Below are 25,258 nucleotides of genomic sequence, written 5' to 3' on the forward strand. Positions count from 1 at the left end.
TCAAACGGTCAAGCGCTGAGCTCAAGGCCTGTACAGACAAAAGGGTTTGGGTGGCTACTTCCATCTTTCACATACAGTCCTTGTATCTGTTTCCCCTGTGTGCCCCCCCCCCCCCCACCCCCAATTACTGGATCCTTTATTACGCTTCTTTATATTTAGCTTTCCAGGCATTTTACTACCAAATTCGAAATTGTTTACTGACTCTACCTTTTTGTTTGGTTTCCTCTCTGGCACCTTTAAATTAGTTTGACTTTTATTCTCAAAGACTAAAAAGAAATCTGATGTTACAAATCTTCCATGTGAGAAGACATGGCTCCAGGGTAGACTGAAACAATATTTCAGGCCAGAAATTTGATTCCATCCCAGGCCTCAGAGACTGATTTCCTGGTGGCCTGGTGGTGGTTTTGGTCTGCAGTGAATGCTCGACTATAGCAAACACGAGCGAGCTGACAGACCTCTGAGAAACCATACATCGAGTATGATTGTCAAACAGTGGTGAAGGAGACCAAACGAAATCTCCTGTGGAAAGAAGCACAGCAGCCATCTACGAGCAGGACTGGGATGAGGAAGAAAAAGGTGGTGCCTGGTGTTTCTTCTTTTTCCACCTCCTTTGATCAGCTTAAATGTGTCTGATCTGCGAGATTACTTTTAAGTATTTCAAAATAAAGTTCACAGAGGCGGAGATACAAACTTAAAACACCAGGTGAGGCGAACAAACCAAAAGACAGAGCCCGTAAACAAAACAGAAAGTCATACACGAGGTGGTCAACCATCAAGAAACTAACACAACAACAACACACACAGAAGTTCAAGTCTGAAGGTACAGCACTGTGCAAACCTCAATATTTGGTGTGACCACCTTTATTCTTCAGCACAGTCTGAACTCATTTCTTTAAGTTGTCTTCAGGAATAGTTCTCCAGGCTTCCTGAAGGTTCCAGGCCTTTGCTTGATTTTTTCCTGTTTCTTACAGACACGACTTTCAGATACTGTTCATCTGCTGTAGATAGTTTTTAGGCCTGACGCTTCTTAATTTTGTCCTCCATTTGTCCAGTTTCCTCATTTTGTTCAAGGACTCACTGCACATCATGCTGAGACATGCCAATTTTGTGCTAATATTTCTTTGGGAATCAAATAAAATACTATTTTAAATCTGTCAAACTGTCTTATGTTTAAAATTTTTCATAAATTGAATAAAGAAATTATTTTTAGGTCCGCTTTAAATAGCTTGACCAATATAACTCTGAAAATGGTCAGGTACAAGAACCAGACTGAAAATGAGTGAAAAAAACAGCCATTTACTTTCAGAAAGCCTTGAGAACTATTACTCAAAACCACTTTAAAAAAATAACAGGAAAGTCTGGCTGTTTGGAAGCAAAATATAAAGAAATGAGGGGGCGCAGTGCTTTATAACAAGAAAGTGTGAGTCTGTTTATGAGTCTGTTGTGGTCAGTGCCGTCCTCTATGCTGCTGCATGTTGTGGCAGCAGGTTGAGGGTCGCAGATGCAAGGCCAGTAATGTTGTGGGGATGGAGCTCGGTTCCCTTAAGATGGTGTTGGAGAGGCGGATGTTGTCCAAGATAAGGACAATACCTCTCAACCCCTCCATGACATGCTGGCCAGTCACATGCTCACGCTCAGTACAAGACTGAGATTACCCATAATTCACCACTGAACGACACAGGATCTCTTTAATATTCTGGATATTTATAACTGAGCTATTTGTATATATATTAGAGCTATTTCTTATATTTTGTAAACTTTGTAATATATTTATTTATTTAATTTAGTTCAGTCTGTTAATGTTGTTGTCTTGGAGCAACTGTAGCCACATAATTTTCTTTAAGGATTAATAAAGTATTCTGATTCAGATTGATCGCCTGCAAAGCTAAAAACAAATTACAAAGACAATCTGGAAATATCTATTCAGACGAAGACCAGCTGTAAAAGCAAAATGGCAAAAGGTTTGATCTGCTGAATAATACGCATAATAATTGTTTTTTTCCCACTATTTTCGTTTCAAATATTTTTATTGAGAGCAAGTATCATGATTGTAGTTTTTACAAATTGACATAACATAGCTTATGCTCCTTTTTTTCTCTAAACTAATAAGGCAAATAATTAAACAACACCAACAACAACAAAAAAAAAAAAAAAAAAAAAAAAAAAAAAAAAAAACCCGCAGTCACCCATAAGGGGTCCCAATACCCCGGCTGTCGGCAAAAGGGAAGAGAAACAAGTAAACAAAATTTTATGTTTTCCCAAGGTATATAAGTAAAGGGTGCCAGATTAATTCAAAATCTTTTACATTGTCATTCATACTATATCTTATTTTTTCAAGGTGAAGAGTGTTTATAAGTTCAGTAAGCCACATTTTTAATACAGGAGTTTCATTGCCTTTCCAAAGCTGCAGGATCAATTTCTTTGCAATAATCAAAGCATATGCCATAAACCTTTTTTGAGAGTGTTGTAAATTTTGTGTTTCGTTGGAAATCCCAAAGATGATTACTGTCGGATTTGGTTCAATCTTACTTTTAAAAATATTAGACATATAAGTAAAAATATCATACCAAAAACCCTGAAGCCTTGGACATAGTGCAAAACAATGTAACAGATTTCCATAGTGTATCTTGCATTTTTCACAGAGGGGGGAACACTCTGGATACATTTTGTGAAGTTTTTCCCTTGAATAGTGTAGTCTGTGTATAATTTTGTACTGAATTAAACAGTGACGGGAATTAATAAAAGGCGTATTTATGTTGTGTAAGGCCTCCTGCCAGAAATCTTCTGATAGGAGAGTCCCAAAATCTTTTTCCCACTCCTCTTTGATTGAAGTAGTTGAAGGTATACTCATCTCCTGTATTGAATTATAAAATAATGAAATTCTCTGTTCAAACCCCCTTCCATCACTAAGACATCTGTCCAAAGGATCGGACGATATGTTTTCAAATTGTGGCAGGTATGTACGGATATAGTCTCTTAGTTGAAGATATCTAAAAAAATGACTGTGAGGCAATCCAAATCTATCTTTTAAATGTTGGAATGACATAAAAGTATCATTTAGGTATAAATCCTTTAATTTACAAATTCCCAATTCCTGCCATATATTGAAAGCTCCGTCTACACATGATGGAAGGAAAGAGGGGTTAGCTGTAATGGGTGTACACATTGATAGTTTTTTCAATTTGAAGTGCTTAATTATTTGTCTCCAAATTTGTACGGTATTATAAATCACTGGATTCGAATTGTAATATGAGTTTGTCAAAAGAATAGGAGAGAGTAGTATTCCACCAACACAGTAAGGAAGGCAATCCTCCCGCTCCATCTGTAAGCCGTTAGGGAGTATTGCTGTGTCATCCAATAGAAGGGAAATTATTCTTAAATTTGATGCCCAGTAGTAGTACATAAAGTTAGGTAGTGTAAGTCCACCAAGGGATCTATGTTTGCATAGGTGGTCTTTTTTTATTCTATGTGTTTTATAATTCCATATAAATGGCATAATGATGGCGTCCATCTTTTTAAAAAAAGATTTGGGCAAGAAAATTGGGATGTTTTGAACCAGATACAAATACTGCGGGAGAAATACCATTCTTATTGAATTCACTCTCCCTATTAAAGAAATAGGAAGTGTCCTCCAGTACTGAATGTTATTTTTAAGTTTCTCCAGTAAGGGAAGAAAATTCTCTTTCATTAGGGAGCTGTGTTTTTTTGGTATTGTAATGCCCAAGTAAGTGATTTTTTCATAGGTTATTTTAAATGGGAGAGATGTAAGCCATTGTTTATTCTCTAATTTAATGGGCAGTATTTCGCTTTTTCCCCAGTTAATCTTGTAGCCTGCGAAAGTACTGAATTTATCAATCACGGAGAGAATTGCTGGGAGGGATATTAATGGTTTTGTTATGTATAATAATATGTCGTCAGCATAGAGCGATATAGAATTAGAAGTGTATGTTGTATCATAACCGTGTATATCCATATGGGTTCGAATTGTCTGTGCTAAGGGTTCCAAAGCCAGGGCAAATAATAATGGACTAAGAGCGCATCCTTGTCTTGTACCTCTGCTGAGTTTAAACTGAGTTGATAATGTCTGATTTGTAAGAATTCTGGCTGTGGGATTATTATAAAGTAGTTTTATCCAAGAGATGAAATCTTGTCCCAGTTGAAATTTTTCTAGGACTGCAAAGAGGTAGGACCACTCCACATGATCGAATGCCTTTTCGGCATCCAAGCTAAGTATAAGTAGGTCCTGTTGTACCTTGGGGGAATAGATTATATTAAATAGACGTCGAAGATTATTAAAAGAACTCCTGTTTGGAATGAAACCTGTTTGGTCTGGATGCACCAATTTATCTATTACTGTATTAAGTCTACTCGCTAGTATTTTAGCCAGAATTTTTTGATCAGAATTTAATAGAGAAATAGGTCTATATGATCCCACTTCCTCCAGTGCTTTGCCTTTTTTTGGAAGTACTATAATAGTTGCTTCATTCAATGTTGGAGGTAGGGTGCTCATTTTGTATGCATGGTTATATAATTTAAATAGATATGGACTTAATTTGTTTTTCCCACTATTTTCAGGTTCCTGTTTCAAAAGTGCATCCTCAGTCCTACAATTATTATGGGACATGTAGTTCAATAATTACAGCTCTCAGAGCAGTTTCTGGTATTAATCCTAAGACTGGTCTTTAACAGCATCATTTAAAGAGAACAAATGATGTGGGGGATACAGCCCTTAAACCATTATGAGGGTAATAAACAAAGGTACAGGTAACTACATCATGACACAATTTGCAACAACATGATGACATTTGTCATTACAAGGTAAATTTTCTAGATAAGATGGATGACAACAAATAATATTAAACTTCAACTGATTAAAAGAAGCTGAAACATGAGGGAGAGATTTATATAAAGCGAGTTTCTAACTGGAGGAAGAATCGCTCAGCTGAACTTGAGTGGAAATCAAAGGTCAGAGCTTTCATGTGGCATTGAGAAAATTACAGCCTCCGGTCTGATTCTGTGAGCACTTTTTTGCATCCGCAGCTGCTGGCAGAGCGGCTACGTCACCGCTTCGGTCGTTATTTATCTTTTGTTTGTGCGCTGTTGTCGTGTTTTCAATCTCACGTTCCCTCCTGGACTTGTTTACCTAAAGCTGCTCCTCAAAGCCTCTTCCTCTGGGAACAGGGAAGGAGGAACTTTACGTAACAAGGAGGCAGAGAGGTTAAGCTGCTTACCTGAGCAGTGAGTCATTCTGCACAGACGCGGCGGGCGGTCTGTCGGTCAGCCTCAGTGGCGCAAAATGTGGCGAGGGGGACCGTGCTCCATCGGGCACGGGAAGAGGCAGAGGGGCCGTGCAGGAGGTGGAGGAGGAGAGAGGGGATGAGGAAGGAGAAGGTGAAGCCGGCTGTTCCTTCACTTCATGTCCTTGAGCTGCTTTGCTCTCGTCTGCACAGGACATCTCTCTGAGGCGAGGGGAGCTGGCCGAGGCGGGGCCAGCAGAGGAGACCTGATCAGCAGCGGCAGTGGAGGTGGCAGCATGGTGCTGGGTGTCAGAGGCAGCGCTGGACAGAGGCTGGACTCCAGCCGGGTCTGCCTGGGCGCCAGCGAGGAATTCCTGGGAGGAGGATGTGGTTTCTAGGCCTAAATGGGGCCTGGGTGGCGGCAGGAGGCACTGGGTTTGTGGCGGCTGGGCTGGGTGCTTGGAACCAGGGCTGGGGCTGAGGCTGCGAGGGCCGGAGGACAGTGTGGTGTGGGCGGGAATGGCAGCGGGATTTGTCCTTTGGTCAGGGAACCCTGGGGAGGGGCCCTCGACCAGCTGTGGGCTGTTGTCAGGCTCATAACTCCGACTCTCCGACTTCACTCTAGGGGTCAAAATAAAGACAAACCTCATCATAAGCACCTGAGGAATATCAAACATCACATGGCTTAAAAATACATCAATTCATTTCATCTCCAACACGATGATTCAGACATTTTCAGTTCACATCTCTCAGGAATGTTAAAATATGTGCTGCCTCCTTTTGGTCAGTTCTGGGAAGAAACTGGGCATCAATATGAGGTTTATCATCAGGATGATTGAACCACATGTCTGAGCAAAAAAACAACTCTGCAACAATATTAAAAAAAAATAGAGTTAATACAGTTTATTCTCCTATTTTTAGTTGGACAGATAGATAAATGCCTAAAACAGCTCATTTTCTAAATTAATAATCATGAAGGTCTCCCCCCTGTCTTGTTATGAGCAGACACCTCTCCCACATGGTGATATGAGCCTTGAAAGTTTAACCAAAACACACCTTCTGAAGTTTTCTCCACTGAATTATGAGAAAACAAGTAAAAAAGGGGAACAAACGCTTCACAGACATTAAACTGCTGCAGTTGTGCTGATGAAACTATATATGGAGCTATGGAAAAAACAGATTTTATCTTTAGATTGTGACACTTGGAGTGGGTGTAAAATTGCCTTCACAATTTCATATGGATTTCTCCTGTACTTATGAAAGTATGCAGGAAAACATCATGTCAATTTTGTATGTAAAGGGCTGATCACTGGGAAAGTATTCACAATATTTCTTAATTAAATAGTCTAAAGTTCTCAGCTGGTTAAACAATTCATCAGATCTTATATGGAGCAACTTGTGCAAAATTCATCCCTCTTGGGTGAGGTGTTTCTGGCATATCTGACTGGGACGAGACCCTGGGGCAGGTTTACATCAGGTTACATGGATACAAAGTTCAGAAGAACCTGTTCACCTGGTGCATTTGAGTAATATTACTGATGACTTTGAGGTTCACAGGTGTGGTTTGAGTGAGTCTATTACAGTTCACGACACCCGAACCACGAGTGTGAAAACCAAACACAGAGCTTGGATTACAAGGGAGCTAGTCCACAGTTAGGGGCAGGGAATAATTACAATAACCACTGAAATGTTTCCAGGGCTCCAGCACCAAATCTTAAAGCTTTTATAGGACTCGGACCCTCCAAAACCTGTTCTTCCCATCTTTCACGTATCAAAAACCAGCATCCTGCAGCTCATCACTGAGCTTAAAAAGAGCTCTGATGCATATGCTGTTAGATTGCAGTGCATGCTTTTTATATTTGCAGATATATTTTCAGGGATTGACAGTTTTAAGGAACATTATTCACATAACAGGCTAAAATATCTAAACATGTTTAGAAGAATATGGTATTATTAGATATCTAACACGTTAATTTTAAAAATGTAGGATGTTTTGTTGCTTTTTCCATTTAATATACACAGTTCGATGGGATAAATAAAAGAGTAAATGTGGAAAAATCCAATACAACAAAAGAAAAAAGTGCATATTGTAACACTAGAAAGAAAGAATTTGAGCATCACTTTGGCTTACACCTCTGAGTCAATATTACGCTGAAAGATGAGTTTGAATTTCCCTTTTTTCTTAAAGGTGTTTATATCCCACCTTGCATACCAGGCAGCACATCAACAAAAGGAGTGAATGCGGAGGATTACTGATCATGTATGCAGCAGATAAGTGTTCTTTGTCAGCAGCAGCTTACGGATAAACTGATACCCTCTCCACCCACTGTAAATCCACAGTAGCTTCAGACACGTTTTGTAAATAAGGGTGTAGTTGACGACTGGAGTCTGAGGAGAATCTATTCACCCAAACCTGAGCTTCAATAGCAAAAGATAAAGTTAAAAAAAAAGGTTCTAGTTTGACTGAAAGTGATCACTTCAGCTCAGGAAGCCTGAGAGGAGAAACTGAGAGCAGTTCTTTCTGCACTGAAATGTCACAGACTGGATAAATTCCACATTTATATGAAACTAAACAGATATTTCTTCCTGTCAAATGTCCCACTGCAAAGTAATGAGTATTCCTCTAAACACATTATAGGAGTTGGTGAACATAGAAGAAATGTTTAGAAAAGTCTGCAGCCACCCCTTATTCATTTGCATTTGGATTTAAATAAGCCAGGCTTTTTGTAAATTTTAAAAGTGGTCTTCTTGTGGTCTGAAGGTCAGTCAAAGTTTTTCTTTGGACATTGGCTTTCAAGAAGCCATTCTCAAAGAAACGAAACAGGGAGAAAAAGCTGAGGTATGCACAATTGCTCAAGAACTGCACTGAAAATCAGTCGGAACAGGTCTAATGGAGTGATGAATCCAAATTGGACATGTTTTGGTCCAAATGTCGTCAGTGTGACACAACAGTGTCTACTCACTATTGTTGGAGAACTTGGCAAAATTGATGAATTATGAACACAGAAAAGTATCATCAGATTTTGATCCACCATGCAATACCATCTGGAAAACATCTGATTAACAACAGCTTTATTTTCAAGCATGTGAATGATCCCAAACACACTGCTAATGCAGTAAAAGCATACGTGGATAGAAAAACACACAGTGGAGCACCATCAGTCATGGATCGGCCTCCCTAGAGCCCAGACCTCAGCATTACTGAAGCAGTGTGGGATCATGTTGACAGAGAACAGAACAAAAGGCAGAAACATCCAAAGAAGAGCTTTGAATGTCCTTCAAGAAGCCTGGAGAACTATTCCTGAAGACGACTTAAAGACATGAAAATAATATTTTGTTTTGGCTTAATATACTGCAGTTCACACATGCTTCACTAAATTGCTGTACATAGCTTCCATTTTTCTAGCAAAATATAAAGAAATGAGAGGTGTCTCAAGACCTGCACAGTACTCTAACTGTAGACGCAGTGAATGATTCGTGAATCAAAACCCAGTGCTGTTTTTTGTATATTAGTGGTACATTAGTATATTAATCTGTAAATTAGTAGTCCAATCAAAAGTTAATCTTACCTGGTAGCTAAACTGCCCTTTTGGGCCTGAGTGTCTCTCCAAGAAGAAGGAATTTTCTGCAATAAGAAGGTGAAGTTTAGTGTGCCATTCATTGAAAACATCAGCATCAGTTTGCTCATTTAAATACTTAGTACACTTTAGGGTATTTGTTGTGCATATTTTTACTTCTCAAGAGTAGTGTCATAAAGGCTTCTTATAACTGTGACTCCATTTTTCCCTTATCTTAAATAGGACTTTTTAGTTGCCCAAACCTAACCAACAACCAAATATGCTTTACAACTTAAGGTTATCTTCCAACCTACTTTTATACTTTTTTGTTGTTTGGTGGTCTAGAATATAAAAACCATCCTAATCTTGTTCACCTGTGTATAGAAGTCTGCAGAAGGCGAAGATCTGGATCTCTCATGGATGCAGATGGCCTTCTCTTCTGCACCTGCATCTAAGATATTCTCCGCTGAGTGATACCGCCCTTGCGTCTTGCCTTCCGATGACTTCTTCTGCTTGTTCCATGTGGCCTGATACTCAGCAAATGTTCCGAGCCTCTGCTGCTCTAGTAAGACTTCGTTATGTCCAGGGTTGAGGTGGTTGGGGTCTGTGGATGGAGGAGGCTCAACAGACCCTATAGAAGGTGCTCTCTCTTGGGGTTTGCCCGACTCATCCAGGTCTGTGTTCGAGTTTGCACTCTGACTTGACTTCAGTACAGGCCTGGAAAAGGCTGGTTTCGCCTCAAAGAACTTCCTCCGCTCACCAAATGAGCCTGCTTGGGATTCTCCTTCCACTCCCACTTTGTCTATTTTGTCAGGCTCTGAAAACGAGTGCGTCCTCTTTGCCAGTTGACATCGCTTACGTCCTCTAGTGCGCCCATTTGAGGTTTTAAGCACAGAGGCCTCTGGTCCCTGGGGTTCTAGGTCTCGTCTCTGGAAGGAAGTGGCCTGGAGGACCCTGGCCTGCGCCTCTTTCAGGTGGTCCTTGTAAGTATTTGAATAGGAAGCAGCAGAAGATGCAGAAGCTTCCATAGATCTCCATTCCTCTGCATCCTCATCCTCTGCATCACAAGTCAGAGTTGCAGCACTGCGGCTCTTTTGCAGCTGGGCTCGCTTCTGCTGGATCTCTTTCCGAAGGGTGGTGGCATAACGGTCACTGCGGCGATTTGCTTTTCCACTGCTAGCAGCCATGGTGTCACTGGTGTCCTGGGTGGACAAGACAGTTGTGGTTGTTGCTGCCAGAGTCTTGTTTTCCAGAGTCAGGGAGTGGAGGAGTGGAGTTTTCAGGGCGGTTATTCGTTGGTCTTCTTGAGGGACCCATGGGTCTTGATGTCTTGGAAGATTAGCCTTGTGATCTTTGACTTGATGTACTGGAAACTGTATTTTCATGTCATTAGTGTGACCTTCACCTCTCTTTGCAGTATCCTCTGGACTACGTCTTTGAACAGAAATTTCAGAGGTCTGGTGGTTGTAGTGAAGTCCATTCCCAAAGTGGGAATGGGTATGGCATTCCTTATTTTCAATATAAGGTATTTGGGACTGAGGCAGTGAGTACTTTGCCTTAGTGTTAGTCTTCAGAGAACTTGGGTACCCTGTTTCATTGCTGTTCACCCAGTGGTGTTTCTCTGTTTCTGTCATCCGGCTTTCAGTTTTGCCCTGCCTAGCCTTGTACTGCGCAGTCTTACTTGCAAGACCGTAGTATCTCTTATGCCCTCCACTCTCCAGGTTTGGGTTTGTAGCAGTGCTTACCATGGATGCTGCAGAGTGCGGCATCTGCCTGCGGCTGAAAGCATTTGTGGGCAGATCCTGGAGGCTGCGGTAGTAGCTTCCTACACTTTGAGTCTTGGTGGGAGGAGCCTTTCCAGTCTGCAGGAAGTAGAAGGGACTTTCATCACTGAACTGCCTCTGGTGGGCAGGTGGTTGGGTGTAATGAAACTGTCTGACATCACTGCTGGACAAAGAGAAGTGTTTGTTGGGGTTGAGCTGGTTGTGGTTGTAATCAGCCGGCATGTTTGGATGGAGGAAGTCTTTGGCAGGTATTGGGTTGAAGCTACGTCTGGTTTCTGAGGATTTCTCCTGATGGGATCTGATGCCATTGTGGTGGTTACTTTCTGGCAGTTTTTCAAATGATGTGACGTGGCTTTTTGCTGGACCTTCAGAGTATGGAAACACCTTTGTAGCTGCAAAACTGTCACTACGCAGGGGAGGAGGTGGCGGAGGAGGAGACTGAGACTTTTTCCTGTCTGGTACCTGCCACACTGGGCCTACGTTGGGTCTCCCTGCAATGGAAACACGAGATGCTGGCTGCTCCTTCCAGCCTCCGTTCCCCAGTGTTGGCTGCAGATATCTGGGCCGCTCATTCTGCTGAGGTCCTTCATTGTGAACACCCTTGAAGAAAATGCTTTCAGTGCTTGTTCCCTTTCTACCAGATGCATTAAGGTCATGAACAGGGGGGCTGGAGCCACTTGAGAAGCAGCTAAACCCAGAGTCCCTCTTGCCTGGTCCCAGTCCACAGATTGGCTCAGCACTGCTGGTGTATTTATTTGGGGAAAGACGACCTGCTGGGTAGGGATGTGAGGGACGCTCAAGTTTCTCCATGTTTTTCACTGAACTGATCTGACTGGTTTGCTGATGCTGAATGTTCTGATCTCCTTGAGTGGACGACTCTTTGGGCCTGGAGGGGATGATAAGAAAAAAATATTGTGATCTGTCTACTAAAGACAAGGTAAACCACCAAAAAAGCTCACCTTGCTTCATGCTTTGGCTGCCAGACTGGGGCTTGGGTAGCCTCTCTCTCAGGAGGCTCCTCCTCTGTCAGCTTCGAGGCATACCAGGAATGAGGACGTGAGCCTGGGTCATTCTTCCTGCAAAGCAGAAGCACAGCAAACAATTTCTCAATACTCTTTCTCAAATTCTTTCATAGAAGACAAGAGTTCACTGAGTTCTACAGGTTAACATTTCTTCATGGGCTTTGCAGGCCACCATCATCCAAATCCTTCCCCCTGATACCACTGTGTATTCAATCGTTTCAGGACAATAGAGTATTTTAAACAGTGTAAATAGTCTTATTACTCCAATCCACAGAAATGCAAGGAAAAACAAACAAAACAACCCATGATCATTAGATAAAATTTATGGCACCATTACACAAATATTTACAAAGAACTGGTAAGAATTATATAGCTACACTGTCCAAAAACACTAAAATTAATAACTGTAGTTGTAGCAGACTTGTGACCTGGCAGCGTTTGCTCTGCACCCACGTTTTAATCATTTTTTTGAATGAGTTCCTCTTTCAGTGACACTTTTTGACAGCTAAAATCGTCAGCAGAATCTAATCTCACAGCACCATATATGATTTAGCGGTCGGATGCCTGATAGCGAGTAGTGGGATGTTATTCAATGATGGCTGGCAACCAGTTTTGTTGGTTGTAGTTGCACTCTCTGGAAGTACTAGCATTTTACATCTTAACAGGCGATAGCAAAACCAGGGGAAAATATATATTTCTAGAGAAAATATACTTACATATTGTTTAATATTTGCTATAACTTAACACTGAAGTGACCAAGCTATTGTGTTGACTATAATGACTGAGTGGGGTCTTAATATTTTAATAGCTCTGTTGTCTTTCTCATATCTCTATGAGAGATATTCAAAAATGTAATGTTATTAACTATACTTTTAAATGAAAACTGGCAGCTTGCACATCTGGAAAGCCACCAGCAGTGCTAAAAGGTATCTACAAGTTTTAGAGCAACATATGCCTGACGTCTTTTTCAGGGAAGGCCTTGCATATCAAGGACAGAAGTCCAGAAGTAGGTCTCCTCAATTCCCAGATGTTTGTAGACTTGTTAAAAAAAGAGAGGATGCTACACAGTGGTAAACATGACCCCGTCCTATGTTTGTTGAAACGTGTCGCTGCCATCAGATTCAGTACGAGCTAATATTTTTCTTAAAATACATTTTCTACAATAAAATAAAAAAAACCTGCTATGTTTCATTTCTATTGTCCATACTAATTAATAGGAAAAGCTATGAAAAGTAGAAGCAGATTGACAAACACATGATAGGAAACATTTTCATAGTTAACAATATCACAACAACACCTAGAATGACAGGGCACTCAGTGACTTGAAGTTTAATGAATATTTGAATAATTAAAAATCATGATCATTCCTAATATTCAGATATGCTGTTTGTTTAAACTGCAAAGAGCAACTTTTGCAGATGAATTTTTTTTTTATTTTTTAGTAACACATTTGTGATCTCGAATAACAACTAATTATTTGTTGGGGGGGGGGGGGGGGGGTGCTCACTGTGTGCCTCAGGCCTGCAAACCCTATTTTAAACATCATCAGTACCTTGATAGGTAAGACTCCACAAAGGTAAATCGACAGCTTCACAGTGTAATTTTGCTCACATCAAACATGCACGTACCCCTTGAAGCGGTTCTTCCTGGAGAGCATGTTGAAAAAGGATCATAGACATTAATTTTTCCACAACATATCAAACCACAAGAAAACCATGCAAGCAAGTCATGTTAATGCGCTGTACGTGTAAAATCTGGTAATTCCCACATCACAGAACTGATGACAGACACAAATGTGCAAGTAAACTAAAGATACTTGGACAGCTAGCACCATACACATTAAACTACTACAAAAGAACACAAAGCACAATGATCTGACGCCATGTAGGTCCACCAAGAAACTACCAGTAAACACAGCCAGACACAAGCTAACTGGATGGTACCTCATAGAGCTTCGCAAAATCTTGGTGAGAAAGCTCCTCGCCACATGCACCTCAGTTTCTGATGGCATTGTACTTGGTGACACAACATCTACCATTTTAACCCTGATGGGCAGTGGGCGAAGAAGAGAAGCAGGAAGAAGAAAAGGTGGAGGAAAAGTCAAGCGTTAGAATAAAAGATGTCAATCAAATGTAGTTTTTTACTTATTAATTTCCAGATGCTCTGGTTTTTCCCCACAGGGACACGTACACCTCCTTTCCTTTTTCAGTCTACACGTGACCTTGATTTACAAAATAAGCCTCACTTTTCCCCCCAGAATGATCTGATATTAGCAGTTGAGCTCATGAAGTCATCTGGAAAGTGTTTACTGAGGTGACAGAGTGAGGCTGCTGAGGACGGTTTTCCCATAAACCTCTAAATGGTTCTGGATAGTTATGCTTAAATCTATTTCCTGTTTTATTTGGTAATCATTGGTTCTCATGGATTCCTTTTATTTCTTCACTGTGACTACCCTGCTCTCATCAGTTTCTAGCCGGCTAATAACTAAGCTCAGCATATAAGGATAATATTAGTTATACAGCAGCTTTTAACCAGAATGTCAGTGACTCTGATCCGGCACACGATTCTTCATAATTCACAGGTTATGTGCAACTTCCACCAACATCTGAACAATACTCTAGGACAGCGGTCCCCAACCCCCGGCCACAGACCAGTACCGGTCCGTGAGTCGTTTGGTACCGGGCTGCGAGAGTTGAGGCTCGGGTGTGAAATTTATGTTTTTCAGGGATTTTATTGTTAACTCTGTTTCCCTGGGTGTTTTCCCGTGTTGTAGTTGTGTGTCTTATTTTGAAAGAAATATTTACGCGTTACCATAGCGACCAGAGAGAGCATTAAGGGGCAGAGAGGAGGATGTTACTCTCAATGTTGTTGGCAGATTTCAGGAGGACGCTGCTAATAAAGTTACACAATTACACAGTGAATTCATGTTTATTATTATTATATTTACAAAATACCATAGTTTTTGTCTTGGTCGTATCATTTTATTTTGTTGTATTTATCCACGACACCTTAAAGGCCAGTCCGTGAAAATATTGTCTGACATTAAACCGGTCCGTGGCGCAGTAGAGGTTGGGGACCGCTGCTCTAGGACACAGGTGTCAAATATGATGCCTGGAGGCCAGAATTGGCCTGGCAGAGACTCCAATCTTCTACAACTTTGGAAAATGTGAAGGACAGCATAAACGGTATTTTCATAACTTTTACAGAGTGAAACCTGACTTGCAGTCATTCATGCTACACCTGGTGAAAAAAGTTTTTTCTGCTATCTGCTTTAGATATTTGTTTTGTTTTTTTAAATTGGTTCATACCAATTTACACAAAATACACAAAAGGATTAAGAAAATTTGGGGGGTTTTGGGCACTTTTATATTTTACTTGTCTAGCTCGCAGTTGGCCCCTGCTGGTCCTTAAAAATAATGCAAGTTTAAAGCTACAGTTGTCGTTTAATTGCAGTCTTTGTGAGAAACAAGTTGGACCGTGATGTGTGACATTTAACTGAGCCGTCTTGTCATTGTTTTCAAGTGTAAGCTGTTAACTTGTGAGGAACATTTAATCCAGAATGATGTCTAAAGGTCAAGCGAGCAGGTTTACTGGCTCCTGGACTTGATCCGTCTCTTACTGTGAAGGACTTTCAAATTAAAAGACGGATCTGTCAGAGACATATGGTCCCGATGGAGCTTAGCAGCTTAGAAAAATTAGATCTGAGTTGGACACCCCCAAACCTCTCTTTGATACCACTCCTTGATATCAAACTAGCTTTCTTTTTCATCTTAGCTGGTGCTTTAAAACACACACTGCTGTTTATTAGTCCAGGAACGAAATATCTGGACCAGATGAGACTTTTACCTGCCCTGAGCCAAACATTAATCCTGCCAGGCCGCGATGGCGACGCCACATTCTTTCAGCAAAGGAATGCAGGGAGGTATTTTCCCTCGCTTCAAGCGGGACAGCGATACTGGCCGCCTTCCATGATTCGCTGTGATGGAACAAATTTTCAAGCATTATCTAAATATTTATACTTATTATTTTCTCAGAAGTTTAGTAAGTCAAACTTTTTCAGATAATAATGAGATTTTTTTTTCAAATTGTATTTTTTTTTTTTTAAATTGTATGTATTTATAAGCATCCAAAGGTTTGATTGATTCAATAAATGTTTTGGTTTTTGGTCTTTGGTGCCCTTTGCTGTGTTGTTTTGTGATCTGGAGGTTCAAAACTCTTTCCTACTACAAATCTGGTAAACTTTATTTATTGTACAGTTTGGTAAAAATGGAGCGTTTGGAGTTTATAAGCAGCTTTCTTAATTTGGGATCTGAGGAGTGCACTATGAAGCCAAATTAATGGGATAGCGAGGTATTTTGTTGCCTGGCTATATTAACATTATAACTTGTTTTAAGTCTTGCTCTCTGTCTTAACTTCACTGGTATCTAATCAACATTCGACACTTTCCCTGTTTGCTTCACATCATTTCCTGAAGATCAGCATCAAACATTTTGGGTCTGGCAACACTAAGTGCGATATTCTCTGCACAAGGTTTCATACTTTCAACCTGAGCTGAGCCTGTAGTGCAGTAAAGTAGAGCCATGGAGCACCGTGATGGGAATGCAGAAAGTCTGCTTTTACACTGTAACAGAACATACATTAGAAAACAGAGGATCAAAACAAATACAGCTGAGATATGAGTGACTAGTGTTGGGCCTGGGTGAATTTATTTTAACATTAGCCTCCCATATTTCTTTACGTTTTTCCACATCTGCACAATCATTTGCTGTTTCTACAGAGTCGATATCTGTATTTAATCACCAACACTGCCTCCCCTCCATGCGACACAAAAAGTGAGAGCTCCAAACAAGCTGCAGCACAAAGAAAATGCAAATGTCCCCTCTTTCTAAAGCGCTGAGGGTCTATTGTCAGGGGGGCGCAGCTGTGCTGTCACAGATATTGCTTCCAGGAAATACGAGCCGCACCGCGTTCATTCAGGAAGAACTGAACCTGAACCTGAAACTGAAACGTGGCTGACCCACATGGCTGTGAGAGCGATACAGTCAGCTTCCAGTTGGGCCTATTGCTGAAGCAGAACAGAAGCAGCAGGCTCCCAGTCACTTGCAGTGGATGGCTGATATTAAGCATTTTTGTAAAAGGGGCTCAGGAGGAACAGCAGGTGTTCTACTGCTCGGGAGGTTGGTGGGACGATCCCTGGCTGCTCCAGTCTGCATGCTAAAGTGTTCTTGGGCAAGATACTGGACTTGAAGTTGCTTCCCATGCATTCATGTTCATCAGAGGGCAAATGCTAAAAAAAAATGCTTGCCTTAAATGAGGCATGTTGTGTAAAGTAAAGCTGTAAAGCTCCAAGAGGACAATTAGAATGGAAAAGTAAATACAGTAAGAACCAGCCCGATTACCAAACGATTAATAATAAAATGATTTGGCTCTCCGACCCAGCTACAGTCCAGATGTACCCTGGGATGCAAGCAAGCATTATTGCTTGAACCACGTGAAAAGTAACAAATGATCTTTAGAAGCTACTCGTCTTGATTTCTTAGTGAATATTTGACTACTGTAAATAAAATCTGGATCTGAAAAAAACAGCGAGAGCTTTGTTGGACCGTGTGAAACAGATGGAGGTTACAGTCAAAGGAAGAACTGATAATATTCCCACCTGATTGGTTACTGAGTTAAAGCCAATCCGTGCCAATCATGGAGCAGAATCTTCTAATGTAAATCTTTGGTAAAAAAATAAATAAATAAGAAAATGCAGAGTTTGCGTAGTGTTTGAGTATTGAGGCTACACTATCTGCAAAAGTTAGCAGAAACAGAACAGCTGATGCTTTAAGATAAGATTTTTACAGGGTGCAATAAAGGTGCTACAACAGTTACACAAACAAAGAGTTCAGTCCCTTAGTAACCAGCTGTGACGCTCTGATACTGTCACTTCTATTGCAAATAATAGAGTCCCGACGATAACCACGAGTCCACATTATGACCACATGTTAATCATTAGAGACCGTGCCGTGCATATGTCTCGAACCAGCCTTCATTTCTTTATATTTGCTAGGAAAAGCAAGATCCATGAATGCTAGTGTTCCACTGTGTGTTTTTCTATCCGAGCATTGACGCGTGTCTGTGATCATTGTCGTGTTGATTCATAGGTCAGAGTTAAGTGGCTTTACAAACAAAAAATATTCCTATGAAAATGGTCAGGTGTGAGGACTGGACTGAAAATGAGTGAAAAAGCAGCCAATGTCCCAAGAAACACTCCTCAAGGGAACTTTAAAAAAAAGAAGAAAGTCTGGCTCCTTGGAAGCAAAATATAAAGAAAAGATGAGTGGCTCAAGACTTTTGCACAGCACTGTGTAATAGATCGTTAGGAATGAAGTGGGATAGTTCTGAATGAAAGCTTTCCTGTAATAACATGTTGTTAATTAATTAAAAATGACTGAAACAGATTCAGCAATTTATTTCTGATCTCTTCAATTATTAATAACGTGTATCTGCTGTTAACTCTGAACTTTACCATTACCTTTATCCTAGTATGGAGCACGCTTCAGCTGATCTCAGTGCCAGTACTTGTCATCTTCTTTATATTCAGTTGGTATATCTCATAGTTTTAAGTTGCTTCAGTGTGAAAACCATTTCTGCTGCCCCTGCCAGCTGCTTTGCAACCCACTATGGTCATAATTTATACCCTTTCTCTGATTGCTCAAAATTGTCCCCACCACTAATTCAGTGCTAATTCTACTACTCTGCTTACACTTGTAACCCGTATTTGAATCCTCTCTCCAGCACCTTTCAGAGCCGAGCGGCATTTCATCGAGTTTCAGTAATAATCTCTGCATCATCACATGATGTTCAGAGGAAGCAGAGGGTTGGTTGCTTAGTTGGAGCCAGGGGAGGACACCGTGTGACGACATCAGGAAGCAAGCGCAGGTATCTCTGTCACTGTTTCCAAAAGTCTGTGTACCCTGGAGGGATTTTATTTGCGTTTTTTTTTTTTTTTGCAGGCGGTCAGCTTTCAATGACCTAAAAGAGAGCTTGCATCTGAAAGAAATGCTCAAACTTACAATAAAATCCCCAAGTATCTGTCGAAAAAGGCTTAGAAGGTCAAAAACGTATAAATATCTAAGACACACCTGCTCTAGACAGCAGCAAGTCTTCAGATCTATCTGACACCGTGCAGAAATCAGGACTATTATTTTAACTAAACAATGATATTAATGAAGGACTAAACATTAACTTACCAGCTACATGAAACAAGTTGTTTCATGTGTACGTGTAAGCTGATAGTTTTGGTTCACAGTGCACACTTTCCCTCCATTTCTCCACACCCGCTTCTTTTTAAAAAACACTTGAGGACAAAAAAAGACGCACTTAAACATGAGTACTCCCACCAGCCTGATGGAGACGAGCACCCAGAGGAATCTGACAACCCCATGACTCAAGAGCTACTGCCTCCTCCTCCTCCTCCTCCTTCTCCTGCTGCTCCCAGTCTGAACACACACACACAAACACACTCCTCCTCAGGGGAGGAGATTTCCTTGAGGAAGTGGGGGATTTGAGAAAATGGAGGGGAGGAGGAGTTATTGTCCTGTCCAGCGTCCTTGCTGTAATCTAGTGTTTGGTCTGGGAGTTGCTGCCTCTGCAGAGAGCCACTGAGGCTGCTGGGAAAGTAAATGAAGACAGAGCAAGCACGATCATGGGAATGTGGGATTAAGCCATTCATGTCATAAAATGTGACACTACCTGGATGATGTGCTTTGAAAACATGCCACTAAATTTTAGCTGAGAGTAAAAACTTCAGAGGGCCAAAATCCGCAGTTCCTCTAGTGGCCACTTGAGGCCGTCTTTAAAAAGGACTCAATCCCTGTAGTATCTGAAGCTAAAATGCCCAACTGGACAGGAGCCAGTGATCATTCAAAAATGTACACTTCTGGCTCAGAAAAATCAAACACGGTGGTCAAAAAGTCTAGAAATCAGTGGCTCATGTCAACCTCTCAAAAACATTCTTGGTTTTAACCTCTAAAACTAACACATTTTTCTATGAAAGGTTTTTCTCACACAACCCTTGTTTTTTCCCACTGCTGACATCTCCTTCTGTGTCCTTCCCAGGAACTGCTGCACAGACAGGAATGTTTGGCCCAGGTCCACGTCTGTTTTCAGAGATACCAGCAAATGTCAGACTGAGGGGGCAGAGGCTGAGTGACTGCCTCACCCTGAGATAACTCCTCCAAAGAGGGGGAGGAGACGGTGACAGCTCTGCAGCAGTTTAAAAACTGTGTGTGAAGGCATGTTACTGTTCAAATCCCCCACCTTATCACGTTCACTTAAATATGCGGCTGCTCTAAAAATGAGACAAATAAGCTTCTTTACTGTGTTGTAAACATTCACACAAGTCAACAGTTTTGATACGCCAACTTTAAAACACCACAGGAACCACACAAAGGTCTGAGGCTGCTTCGCTATAGCCATACAGTGAGTACATGCTTTTATTCCAAGAGCCAATCTTTCCTCCAATTCTTGCTGTTTTAGGCCAACAAGGCAAAACAGTAAAGATGGGTTTCAGGTTTTTATGGGAGCTTTTGATGAATGCACCATTAATTTAATTTGCTAGGTTGACCAATACTGATGTATGTGTCCAGTTAGTTTAACTTTAAACAATTTCACAGCTAATTCAGACCCAGACGATCTACTATTGTCCAACTTGTGATTTAAAAAGTCAGAAAAGCAGAGCCACGTCTGATCTTTATATTTGATTCACAACATGTGTTATACTGCATTGCATGTAAAACTGGCAAAAGCACATGTGAGCCTTCAATTATAGCAGTGTTTGAACCCACAAATACCAGACATGCATGGATGTTGTTTGGAGGTAAATCCGAGGTGCACATTAGGAAGATCAGCCAGGCTGTTTTGGCAAATCCTAAAACCACAGTTGGAGATAACAGGTATCATGAAGGTGGTTATCAACTTTTTCTGTTAAGCCACACTTTCTACGTCAGGCTCTGTGCACGCTCACATAACAACGGGGATTTCACGTGTCATGTGACTCTTCTTCTGCATAAATGATCCCTATGAGCACCACCTACTCCAATCAGAGACATTATTATGTAAAATGGTGATAAAACTCTATAAAGAACGTAAAAATACAACACTGTTGCAAAGGTAAGATTAATGCTCCAGAAAATCATGAGTCTTGGGATTTAGTGCACAGAGTGGTAAAATAAACATTTAAATTCCACTTAATTATTTTATGGGCGAGTGTGCTCTCAGTACTGTTGTTAATTAATTAGTTATAATAAAATTCACCTTGCTCAGAGATTTTATGAAAGGGGAAACTTAGAGATTAAAATCTTTTTTGTAGTAGGATGGAAACACGTTTACTTTTGCTGTAAAGATGGACGTCTCAACTATGGGGACTCTAGCGGCCACTTGAGTCTTGAATCAAGCCCCAAGTGGCCACTAGAGGAACTGCAGTTTCTTCTATTTTCGAAACGTCAGTTTCTGCTTTTTAGCACTGTTTCATAATAATCTTGTCCTCAGGGAATAAAAAGACAGAAGATTTTTTTCACATGTTTTTCCCTGATGCATCATACCCAGAAGTGTCAGTATTTGCACAGGGAACCTTCTGCATAGCTTCTTTAAAAAGCTCAACTTTGTAACTGAGACAGCTCAGTACCCAATTTATTTTTGTTTTCCCAACAAGACGAGCAAACTTTTCTATTTGTAATTAATTAGCTGACCCACAGCAGGATACTGACATATGCAAGAAATGTTTGATTATTTATCACTCATATGACATCACCACTCCCTGTGTCACTCCATTCCTCCCTCACCCTTTCACATGCTGCTGATTCACCATCTTGCTGACACTGGAACCCAAACAAGCGGCCGTCTGCGGGGCTGATCTCGCCCCCGTTGAGCTGTGAACGCTGCCTACACAAAAGAAAGTGCCAGCGTCATCACAGCTGGGCTTATCGATGTGTCACTGCCCGCCATGGGAAACAAAGAAATAGCTTTTTAAAAAAAAGAACAACAAAGAGGAGAGAAGAGGAATCGAATGCAGTGCCGAGAAACGTGCAAAAACTTTGTTCAAATACGTGATCACCAAACATCTGGAACATCTTCAATTTTGACTAATTCAGAGTCACAGTCTCAAGTATCTTTACAAAAACCCCAGCAACCTAATTTTAGTCTTAACCTGATCAAATTTAGGCATTAGTAAGTATGAAATCACCTCCTGCTGATCTATCAAATCTCCAGAAAACAGCAGATCAGATAAACTCTTTACTCTTTACAATGAGCTTTAACAATAAATATACAATTTAATTCTACTACTATATGTCCATGCTACAGCTTTTTTTAAATTTGTTTTCAGGCTGTTGGCAAACTGATATACTTAAAGCAGTGACAAAATGTGATTCAGTATAATAATTAGCCAGTTTTTTGATGGGTCCTGTGCAATGTTGAGGTTCTGCTGTTACTTCTGTTAGGTGATTGCCAGGCTGTGGCACATTATCTAAGTTTTGTGGGTCTAAATGAGATCTTTTTGTTATGCCGTAAAGTCAAAATGTGGCTACAAATGTAGCAGTTTTGTGGGTGGTTGCTAAGCAACATCATAGAAACTACATAGATGAGAACCTTCAGGGGTTTTAAGATGTACATGTCTGATTGGTCAACCCTTTTTTTGGTGTAGAAGAATGGAGCTTTGTGGATGGAGCTGAACGTCTTAATGGAACTACTGCCAGACTCTACTGCGCCTTCATGACAGAGGTGTGATACTGAGAAGCATCACACACTTTTCTAACACCGTGGTTCTACCTTCCTTTGTAAAATCAGCCTCTCTGCTCCTAGCAGACCTGAACTTAACACTTTCATGTGAACACAATCATTGAGCTGATAATAATCTTCATGTGACCGCTGAGCCTGATTATCAATGTTAGGATAAGGGAAACCAGATAAAGGCAAGATAGTCTGAATATGTTGAACAGGATCCAGTTATCAGTTATCCTAAGGGACACAGAATGCTGCTATCAGGCTTTTAAACACGTAGCACAACCACACCACACCAGTCCTTGGAGCCTTCGCTTCCTATCTGTTAGTTTGAGCTTGAGCCCGGCTGCTGCTTGAGACCTTCTGGCTTGACTTTGGACCAATCCCAAAGGCTCTTCCATCCATCCATCCATCCATCCATCCATCCATCCATTCGCTTCCGCTTATCCTTTTCAGGGTCGCGGGGGGCGCTAGAGCCTATCCCAGCTGTCATAGGGCGAAAGGCGGGGTACACCCTGGACAGGTCGCCAGTCTGTCGCAGGGCTAACACACAGGGACAGACAACCATTCGCACTCACATTCACTCGCACATTCACACCTAGTGGCAATTTGGATTATCCAATCAACCTATCCCCACAAGTTGCATGTCTTTGGACGGTGGGAGGAAGCCGGAGTACCCGGAGAGAACCCACGCAAACACGGGGAGAACATGCAAACTCCACACAGAAAGACCCCGGCCTGATGGTGGAATTTAACTCAGGACCTTCTTGCTGTGAGGCACCAGTGCTAACCACCGTGCCACCGTGCTGCCCAAAGGCTCTTCTAGTCACTAAAGGTGATTGAGCCTTTGTTGTCTGGGCCCTACAACTGTTGGGAAATCTCTTCATTCACAGGCTAAGAATTTGCTAGTGTTCCTCGTACACAATTAAAGACTGGAGAAGACAGTGCCTTTCAGTGTGTGGAACCCGGGCTAGCACTACCATTAGCTACTACTATTTAGCTGACTTTCTGCACTCCTGTTTTGTTTAAACAGGGTTTCTATTGGGCATTTAAAACTAATAATCATAATAATAATAATAATGCCAGGTCTCTCTTGGAAATGAGATTTTTAATCTCAATGAGATTTTTTACCTGGATAAATAATAATAATAATAATAATAATAATAATAATAATTCTTATTATTCTTATTATTCTTATTCTTATTATTATTATTATTATTAGTAGTAGTAGTAGTAGTAGTAGTAGTAGTAGTAGAAGTAGTAGTAGTATCATTATCATCATAATTTATTTATTTATTTATTTACTTTTAACGATCTGTTTATTTTATTGTGTCTTACTGTCTCTGTACATTAGCTACTATGGCACTCTCATTTGTTTTACTCTTTTTTTGTGTGTACTGCGCTTTGTGGCTGTCTGTGAAACACACTTAATAAATAATCTTTACTTAACATAGTAATTATTATTATTTTGGTTGATTTTATATACTTGCTACTATACTTGTGTCTGAATCTGAAATTGCTCTTAATTCCATTTTACTATTTTAAGTTTTCATGTTTGTTGCCTTTATTATTGCTCAGCACTTTGTTGCTCAGCACTTTGTTGCTTTGTTTTAAAGTCTGATGTGAATACAGATGAAAAAGCGAAGCAAAAGAGTCCAGGAGGCTGAAATGACAACAGCAAACTGCAGACAACAAAGTCCACAAAGATGTTTGTATTATGTTTGTATCCAGGACACTGCTGTGATCCTGTGCTCACTAACACTACTTCAGTCTCAAGAAACACAAAGCAATAATTCTGATTAATATAACTTTATACAATTTAATATATAACATTAAAAGGATATTTATTAAAAAATGAATCATTAAGGAACATGTGCTTGTTATAAACTGACCAATCAAGTAAATTTCATCTGACCAGTTTCCATTAAATGTAACATTTCACACTATATGTAATGAAATTACTAAAAGTCAGCACTTTACACTAAAACAATATTTATGCCTAAAGTGAGGAAAATGTTCTGAAACCTGAAGCTTTCCCCAGGAAATTAACATATAGATTCAGAGGGAATTGAAGTTGTTTTCAGAAGCTTTCATTCAACTCCAGCTGTTAAGCAGCAAACCAGTCTCCTAAAAATTATGTTTATGTACTATTTATTTCCAACAGCATCTAAGAAACAATCCCTGAAGACGCGCTTGATTTCATTCTCTTTTTATGGGTGTCTTTTTTTAGCACTTTGTATCATTGCAGCTTTTAAAATCTAAGAACTGTGTAACAGGCTCTCAAATCTGTGAACATTTTAAGCTAACGATAAGCCTTTAAAACACCACATCAGTCTCACTTTGAATTATATAAATGTCAGGAGATGGGGTTTTTGGAAAGTCCCTGTAAAATCAAAAATGTCCTTTTCCCTCTAAAATCCTGCCAACAAACGTGAACGCAGGCTCGAAAAAAACAGCTTACTTATCTTTGTGGTAACACAGAGCAACAGGTTTAAGACTCCACACACATTACTTGCCTCTTAAATCCACACCGAGCATATCCGCTAAATCGGAGAATCAGTTACCCACACAGATATGGTTTACCTGCATTAATGCCATCCACCTTCTTTCCACCTCAGTGTGAATCCGCAGGAAATGAAGGAAAACAGAAAAAATTCCCCTCAAGCTATTTGTTAGGCTTTGGTAAAATGTGCCTCAGCTTCTCAACCTTTATATATCATCTAGGCAGAGAAAAGCTGCCGTTATCTCAAAGTTATTCACCGCTTTCTGATTTAATCCCACTTGAGAGGAAACCAACTGATTGAATCAGAGGAGATGATGAAGTAAAAAAGACAGAATAAAAAAGACAGAAACAGAGAGAGAGGAAAAGAGGAAGTACCTGGGAGTGGAAATCT

General features: G+C 40.5%; 1 protein-coding gene across 4 annotated transcripts in view; it reads right to left on the reverse strand.

Moving 5' to 3' along the window:
• Positions 1-25,163, reverse strand: part of LOC146642042 (protein Shroom2-like) — a 36,949-nt gene extending 11,786 nt beyond the window's left edge. The window contains exons 1-6 of one of the 4 annotated variants that reach the window (XM_085397763.1): positions 13,544-13,653; positions 13,229-13,246; positions 11,538-11,654; positions 9,169-11,464; positions 8,807-8,862; positions 5,232-5,858 (exon numbers count right to left, since the gene is read on the reverse strand). In XM_085397763.1, coding sequence (XP_085253889.1) covers positions 5,232-5,858; positions 8,807-8,862; positions 9,169-11,464; positions 11,538-11,654; positions 13,229-13,246; positions 13,544-13,638 — 3,209 coding nt within the window. In that variant the 5' untranslated portion in view covers positions 13,639-13,653. Of the gene's footprint in view, positions 1-5,231; positions 5,859-8,806; positions 8,863-9,168; positions 11,465-11,537; positions 11,655-13,228; positions 13,247-13,543; positions 13,654-18,835; positions 19,376-24,947 lie in introns of those variants that run through there. The other 3 variants (XM_085397759.1, XM_085397761.1, XM_085397760.1) reach the window with 3 other exon arrangements.
• Positions 25,164-25,258: the final 95 nt, after the last annotated feature.

The sequence above is a fragment of the Rhamphochromis longiceps genome, linkage group LG23 (assembly GCF_057381845.1).
Source record: "Rhamphochromis longiceps isolate RC_006_pf linkage group LG23, R_longiceps_female_GT1.1, whole genome shotgun sequence".
In the NCBI taxonomy this organism is placed as follows: Eukaryota; Metazoa; Chordata; class Actinopteri; order Cichliformes; family Cichlidae; genus Rhamphochromis; species Rhamphochromis longiceps.